At 39.2% G+C, this 8,467-nt stretch overlaps 1 protein-coding gene across 1 annotated transcript in view; it reads left to right on the top strand.

Moving 5' to 3' along the window:
* The window catches only part of dnaaf11 (dynein axonemal assembly factor 11), a 20,917-nt gene extending 12,450 nt beyond the window's left edge, over window positions 1–8,467 (top strand). Inside the window, exons 9-13 of the mRNA XM_063886795.1 lie at window positions 16–81; window positions 348–417; window positions 3,217–3,312; window positions 4,152–4,237; window positions 8,112–8,467. Coding sequence (XP_063742865.1) covers window positions 16–81; window positions 348–417; window positions 3,217–3,312; window positions 4,152–4,237; window positions 8,112–8,286 — 493 coding nt within the window. The 3' untranslated portion in view covers window positions 8,287–8,467. The remainder of the gene's footprint in view (window positions 1–15; window positions 82–347; window positions 418–3,216; window positions 3,313–4,151; window positions 4,238–8,111) is intronic.

The raw sequence follows: 8,467 nt of genomic DNA, 5'->3' as shown, positions 1-8,467 counted from the left end.
CTTGTGCATTCCCAGGCTGGACTTCTCTCTAACTGAAGATGAAGAAAACAACACCATTGTCTTAAACCTGGAGGTGTACAGGTACGATGAGCCCAAACTATCTCTATCCAAAATGTCTATCAATATTTGGATGAATTCAACCTCAAATTGAAGCCACTTCGTAGAAAAAGGCCAACTCAGTTTTTGGGATATTTAAGTCTCTAAGTCTCAAATTCATATAGAATTCAAACAGCTCAACTTCAGGGCTGACGTTGATCACAGGTGTGTCAAAAGCTGATCCGTGTTAAACACACCTGTCCGCTCTTTGAATAACCTCCCCTCCACCTCCACCTCCTCCCCTCTCACAGACACATGGACACCTCTCTGATCGACGTGGATATTCAGCCAACGCACGCCAGAGTCAACGTCAAGGGAAAGGTAGGCCCTAAGGATTTAACAGATACGTTGATAACCTCAAGGATTAGACACCTCGTTTTATATTCATCTGCAGCCCTGAACTTTCCAACAAATGCAACCCTCCAGGTCTTTTAACATCTCAAAGGGCAGCAGAGACACACATCTTAGGTTTGAAGGTCAGATGTTGCACCTTTCCACCACTGAGATACGGTATTTACCATCTGTTTTCTGCTGATTCCTTTTGGTTGTAGTTTAAACTTAAACGCTTCATCACAAGAGTCGAGAGTCCTACTGTTGACATCCCAATATCAAAGTATTAAAGAGGCCCTATTTCTGTTTATGGTGTCCCCTCTCCTGCACTGTGTCTTAGGTTTTAGTGCATGTAAATGGTCTGCAAAGGATAAAATCCTCAGGAGAAACACTTCTTCACAGCTCTTGTCGTTATATTTTAACCTTGTTTTTTCATCTGCTCACTTTCATTCTCTGTATTCTGTTTGATACTGGAAGGTGGCCAGTCAAACCACAGACTGCTTCTGGCAGCCAGTGAAGGTCCTTGCTCAAGGGCACTGCGACAGTAGTTGGCAAAGCAGCGTGTTTTAATAAAGCATCTTTTTGGGGATTTAAGACAAAGCCCTTGCCTTCACCTGCAAAGATTTAAAGCAAAAGAAACTGCAGCAATTTAGACATTTTAAGAATTCTGAGAAAAAGGAAAAATACTGTGAATATAAATTTTTAGAAAATGTAAAAAAAAGATTTTGGAAAAAAATGAACTTTTTTTTACTGAAAATTTGAGACTTTCGAGAAAAAAAGTGTTCCTGGAAACTCCAGAGTTCTGACATTTTGAAAAGAAAAAGGGAATTCAGGAAAACATTTTTGAATTTCCCCTTTTTCCCGAAAGGTTTCAGCTCTGACTTTTTTCCCCCTGAAATCGAAAACTTAACATAACGTTTTTTTCTCAGAATTCTAAAACATTTCTGAATTTGGGAAAATATTTTGTAAATGTATTTCAGAAAAAGTCAGAATTCTGAGTTTTTGATCAGAACATAAAGAATGTACCCGGTCAGATCCACTGATTCTCTTCTGTCTGCAAGGCATTCAATTTATGAAACATGCTGTGTTACCAGTTGTTCCAGTTCACCGTGTTTCTTCAACACTCTAGTAAAGTGCAATGTTAGAGCTTTTGCTGTTAAGTCCTTAAATATTGTGTATATTGTGAAACCCCACAATTAACGGGCAAAAGCCTGCAGGATAATAAGGAGCTGGTCCAAGGTAAGCCTGAGCCAGCCCTGACTACAAGCTCTATTAAAAAGTAAAGGCTTAACACTATAGCAGCACAACCAGCTCTCTGAAAGTGGGGGTTTTAGTGTCAGACTGGCTGTTAGATATGTGGCTCATGGTAAGACAGAGGGTACTTTCTCGAGCTGTTCCCCTCAGCAGCACATCGGAAACGTGTGGAGGGTTTTCATCTCAAACCGACCACAGCGACCATTAAGCCTGATTAAAACGCTGTTCGGCCGCTCATAAATCCAAGAGGTGTTTTCCTGTTTCCTGTTTGTTTCTGTTCCTGTCCCCCCCGAGCGAACGCATCAGGAACCCGGAGCCCTGCAGGTTTGAAGTCCTGAATGTCACGGCTGCACTTCAAGCTGTTAGCGTATTTATGGATGCTTGTTTTATGCCAGGGGTCAGCCTGATTGGACGGGTGGGGTGATTTACGCAGTGATACATCAACTGAGGCCTTTAAAACTCCTCCTAAATATGAACTCCTTTTCAGCAGCAGAGGGAACCGCAGTCTGCTGCAGGCGTATATCAAACCTCAGCTGACAGCAGCTGGCCTGAGTTACAGGACAGTATTTATTATGGTGTGCTCATATTTACTATCACTTTAATGTTTGAATCAATACTTTTATTTAGTTTAATTTATCTTTTGTCGCACATTTTTACTTTCACTCATGTTGATTTAAATATTTATCTTGATTTCATATTTCTTATGTTTCTATAAATCCTTATATTCATATACATAGTCCTATTCAACCTCTTATGTTTCTACACATATGTGTAGTCCTCTTTTTATTGAACATGCATTTCATATATTTATAATCTTTTATTTAATTTCAGTTCAGTTTTTTACAGCACATTTTATATTCATTTGATTTAATATTGAAATACATAAATTCTGTTTGATTTTACTTTTTCTTTTTAATATAAACTTTTACTTTAACTTCATATAAATATTGTTTCTCTATTTCATTTTGTTATTATTGTATTGCACTTTTTACTTTAAACCTTTCCTCTTGTTATTTTTGATTGTATTTCTTTATTGCATGTTTTATTTTAACTTGTTTTTATTTTAACTTGTTTTTATTTTAACTTGTTTTTATTTTAACTTGTTTTTATTTTAACTTGTTTTTATTTTAACTTGTTTTTATTTTAACTTGTTTTTATTTTAACTTGTTTTTATTTTTTAATGGAGCAGCTGTGAGGGAACCCAGTTTCCACCGGGATAAATAACATTCTGATTCCTCTTCTCTATCTGATATTCGCACAGTTCCCCCTAAAATCCCTCTCAGAATAAAACAAAATAGGCTCAAAAAGTCTAACTTTATCCCCGTTATTTCTCCCATGTGGATCTTGTTCTTACGACTTCACGGGGCAGCGATTAATTTCCACTGCTGGAGTTATTCCCGTCCCTCTGCCTGCACTTTTTCTGTAAAGCGTCTCTATAAAAAGACCCGCTAATGATTAAAGTCATTTGACACAGTGGGATGGCGAGATCAGAACATTAATCTTGCTAATTAAAGTTATGAATAATTTACTCTGCAGATATTTCAGATGGTGCTGCCCGCTGAAGTGAGGCCCGACAGCTCCACGGCTCTGAGGTCTCAAACCACCGGACACCTGGTGCTGACCATGCCCCGGGTGCGTCACACATCACTTTCTATTTCAGGAGTTTTAATCCAAAGAATGTTGAAGGCAGCGACCGCCTGTACTTGGTGAAGTTATAGAGATCTATACTTTTAAAGCAGTGTCACATTAAAGGGAACCGTGCTGCAGCTTCAGAAAGGATGCAGAAACAAATGATGTATTTTGGGTGTTATACATTCTCCTTAGTGAACATTTCACTCAAACTTCTTATTTTTAAATAAATGTTGTTATTCTTTTTTACTTCATCCTTATGAACTACACATTTTGACTTTAACTTCCTTATTTTTGTATAAATATTTCAAATTTATTGCGAATATTTTTCTGGGACTTTATTAGTTTTTATCCCTCATTTTTACTCCTGTTAGTTTTAGATTGCATATATTTTTTTACACTTCTGCTCATTCCTTTAATTCAATGTATTATAAATATTGTTATTCAGATTTATTTTGTATTCTAATTGCACATATCATCTTTAACTAGGACATAATAATATGACAACAATTAATAAAAACATGCTAATATTACAATATAAAAGGTAGTGTGTTCATATTCATTAACCCTTTTAAGTTGGAAATCTAGTTATTGCTGGAACTCTAACTCAGTATTAAAATGTAAAATGTGAGCCTTCCTTCCTGTGAGTGCTTTCGCTCCTGCCAGTGAGGAGGAGACACTGTGTTCTCTGAGCTTTAATGAAGGAATTCTTTATGGAGTCTATAAAGAGACACAGGTGCTGATTCTGCAGACTGTTAATCCTCCACATGGCCTCTGATGCACCACGGCAAACTGGAGGCTGTCTGCAGACGAATAATCGCATCATTTTTTCCTCTCTTTAGGCTGAAGGTGAAATCAAAGTCACGCAGAGAGCCCCACGTCCGCCCGTAGCGAGTCCACGCAGCAGCTCGCAGGGCGACGATAAAAGGTAAGACATGATGTTCTGCACACGCTAACATGAGGATACAGACGTGTTATAATGTGTGGGACAACTATGATGTCACAAACACACAAAGAACTTAGAGGCGTACGTTTTTAGTCAAATTGAACAAAGGGAAAATCATCGAGATTGTAATCCTATATCCACATGTCTGTTTCTGAGAAGATAACATAATAAGAAACACAAAGTGTGTTTATTAATGAGGCGTAAAGAGAGCCTCGCTGTGTGTGTGTGTGTGTGTGTGTGTGTGTGTGTGTGTGTGTGTGTGTGTGTGTGTGTGTGTGTGTGTGTGTGTGTGTGTGTGTGTGTGTGTGTGTGTGTGTGTGTCAGAGGCAAGTGTGGGTCTTTGTTTGGCCTTCAGCTGGATACACACACACATTCAGATGTGTGTGTGTATCAGGTCCCTGTTGTCCTGATTACAGGAGCTGTGTTTTATTAAACTCTGAGCATCATTCAATCTATCAGCAGCACCAGGACCCTCTCACCCTGACCCCCTGATAACCTTCAGCACACACACACACACACACACACACACACACACCATATATCACACCATATCACACACAGTACATTATATACAGTATCTCACACACACACACACACACACACACACACACACACACACACACTACATTCCTACGGTGGCCCTGAAGGTATGCAGTTGTTGAGTTTTGCTAAATGTCAGACTTCACGAGCTCTAAAATATAGACGCCCCCTCTTCTTAAACTAACCACTGAGCCCCCCCCCCCCTCCTCAATGACCACAATAGTCTGCAGCTCATCAGAACTCAGTTTCCTCTCCTTGCCTGGAGGATCGCTCGTCCCCTCGTCATCTTCATCATCACCACCGTCATTTCCATTTTTACGGCCGCGCTCCGCTCCTTGTCCTTCAGCCGGCCCATTAAAAACGTAAAGAGCCCCCCCCATCGTGTACCCTCAAATTAGACATTCAATATAAATGCTAAGCTGATCCTGCTCCGCGGCAAGGTGACTGGGGGGGGGGGGGTTATATCATGATTCGGACATGATTAGGGTGTGACCTTTGACCCCGGGCTTACCCACCTTTATGCAGCCTGCACGGGGGGGGGGGGGGGTTCAGGTGTAAATGGATTTACCTGATGTGTAGACGTCAGATGAAATGGAACATCAGAGCTGACCTGCAGCCGGTTAGAGAGGCTTCAAAGGTCAGCATCAAATCTTCATTTATATAATCATATTCATACTTCAGACTGTGGGCTTCCTGCAGCAGCTCGAGGTTTAGAGGGTCCTCTGATCGTGTGGGAGAGAAACACAGGGATTTTAGCCTCTGCAGACCATTTACATGCACTAAAACCTATAGAACACACACTATGGGGAGGGGAGACCCCGGAAAGCAGAATAAGGCCTCTTTAAACGCTCTTTGGACATCCTGTCTGTCGCTCTTAACATCGTCCTCCTCTTCCTCTACCTCCTTTTTTTCTTCCTCTTCCTTCTACTCTTCATCTACCTCCTCTTCCTCCTCAGGTACTATCAGGTTAATCTTGTGGCAGTTGATATAAATGGTAGTTAACTTCTCCATCAGCGGCTAAAGCCCTCTTTAATCCAGCATTAATATCTGTATTAGAACTGATTCACACGTTTCTACATAATGTTGGTGCTCTACATCCTACTATTTCTAAATCAATATTAAATATAACGTCCTTATGAATTACACATTTCTACCTTAACTTCCTTATTTTCGTATAAATATTTGGATTCCAATTTAATTTTGAATATTTCTTTAACTTATTGTTTGTAATATTCCAATTTGACTGGATTTCATTGTATTTAATTTAATCTTTTATTGCACATTCTTCATTATTATTAATCAGATTTGTTTTATATTCTAATTTTAAATATAAACTTTCACCAAGACATAATAATGCAACAACAATAAATACAAACAAACACAATTACAGAAGCTGGTGTTTTAATATGAATTAAGACATGTATTGTAAATCAGTAATAATCCTCAGTGATGAATAGTGCAGTTTAATAAGTGTTGTGTAATGAGAGGGTGAAGAGAAGAGAGTAAAGGAGGTGTGAAGTGTTTTTGTAGGAGCTTATTGGGTGCATTAAGAGTTAAAACTGAGCCGTGACTAGATAAACAAGCAGAGTAATGAGTGGTTATTACAGAGGCAGCTCGGAGCTACTTGCAGCTGAAATGATTAAAGTAAGACGTGATGTTCAAACGCCCTCTCCCGAGTCCCTCATTATCTGATCATTTAAAGAAGGACCCTCAACACTCTGCAGGTATGTGTCATGTGGCTGCAGAGACAGAGGGGGGGGGGGTACAGTCAGGAATACAGGATGAAAAACACTGAAGAGAGAAGGGGAGGATCAGAGGAAGACCTTTAGATTCATGTTGAATCAGAGAGAGATGCAACTCATTTTAGAACCAACACGTACCGTAAAAGTAGAAGTACTCAGATCTTGTTCTTGAGTAAAGTAGAAGTACTCAGATCTTGTTCTTGAGTAAAGTAGAAGTACTCAGATCTTGTACTTGAGTAAAAGTAGAAGTACTCAGGTCTTGTACTTTAGTAAAAGTAGAAGTACTCAGATCTTGTACTTGAGTAAAGTAGAAGTACTCAGATCTTGTACTTGAGTAAAAGTAGAAGTACTCAGATCTTGTACTTGAGTAAAAGTAGAAGTACTCAGATCTTGTACTTGAGTAAAAGTAGAAGTACTCAGATCTTGTACTTGAGTAAAAGTAGAAGTACTCAGGTCTTGTACTTTAGTAAAAGTAGAAGTACTCAGATCTTGTACTTGAGTAAAGTAGAAGTACTCAGATCTTGTACTTGAGTAAAGTAGAAGTACTCAGGTCTTGTACTTGAGTAAAGTAGAAGTACTCAGATATTGTACTTGAGTAAAGTAGAAGTACTCAGGTCTTGTACTTGAGTAAAAGTAGAAGTACTCAGGTCTTGTACTTTAGTAAAAGTAGAAGTACTCAGATCTTGTACTTGAGTAAAGTAGAAGTACTCAGATCTTGTACTTGAGTAAAGTAGAAGTACTCAGGTCTTGTACTTGAGTAAAGTAGAAGTACTCAGATATTGTACTTGAGTAAAGTAGAAGTACTCAGGTCTTGTACTTGAGTAAAGTAGAAGTACTCAGATCTTGTACTTGAGTAAAAGTAGAAGTACTCAGGTCTTGTACTTGAGGAAAGTAGAAGTACTCAGGTCTTGTACTTGAGGAAAGTAGAAATACTCAGGTCTTGTACTTGAGGAAAGTAGAAGTACTCAGATCTTGTACTTGAGGAAAGTAGAAGTACTCAGGTCTTGTACTTGAGGAAAGTAGAAGTACTCAGGTCTTGTACTTGAGTAAAGTAGAAGTACTCAGATCTTGTACTTGAGTAAAGTAGAAGTACTCAGATCTTGTACTTGAGTAAAGTAGAAGTACTCAGATCTTGTACTTGAGTAAAGTAGAAGTACTCAGGTCTTGTACTTGAGTGAAGTAGAAGTACTCAGGTCTTGTACTTGAGTAAAGTAGAAGTACCAGAGTGTAGGAATACTCTGTCACAGTGAAAGTATTCTAAATGTTCCTCCAGTGAAAGTAGAAAGTACTCTCCTCTAAATGTACTTAAAGTAGCGACAGTAAAAGTAGTCATTGTCTGATTGGTCCATTTCAGAATAATATCTCTGATATGTTTTATAATGATTGATCATTAAAGTGTTCTCAGAGCTGGTAAAGGTGCAGCTAGTTTGAATGGCTTTGTATACTGCAGGGTAGCTGCTGGATTTACTGCAGGTGAACTACAGTCTGATTTAAGGGCGATTATATTTACCATCATTAATTCAGATCTGCCTAGCAACTATCTAAACACTTATTTCTGCTCTTTGTGTTTACAGGGTAAATGAAGGTCCGGAGCGTCTGGAAGTTGACCCCAGCAAACACACGGCCGTCGACCTCAACATCGTGGGGCGCGGCAGCCTCAGACCTCAGGAAGCTCCGCCTCCAGACGCCCATCACTGCCGCCTCTCTGACGGGTTTGTGGACGACCCTGACGTCCCCCCACTGATATAAGACTTTACTAAGATGGCTACCACTGTGTTTATATTCTCCTTTAAGGGGTGAAAAGAGTCGGTCTAAAGCCCTTTCTCCCCTAAAGTCATTCAAATGTTTGCTGTTTTAGATTTCTAGAGATTCCTCCAGCTACTGTCATCGTGTTACAAATCAGCAAGACTTCAAATGTTTATTTTAATCA

The sequence above is a fragment of the Eleginops maclovinus genome, chromosome 6 (genome assembly GCF_036324505.1).
Source record: "Eleginops maclovinus isolate JMC-PN-2008 ecotype Puerto Natales chromosome 6, JC_Emac_rtc_rv5, whole genome shotgun sequence".
Lineage (NCBI taxonomy): Eukaryota > Metazoa > Chordata > Actinopteri > Perciformes > Eleginopidae > Eleginops > Eleginops maclovinus.
The sequence above is the reverse complement of the archived record's forward strand: the minus strand, read 5'-3'. Positions and strand labels throughout refer to the sequence as shown.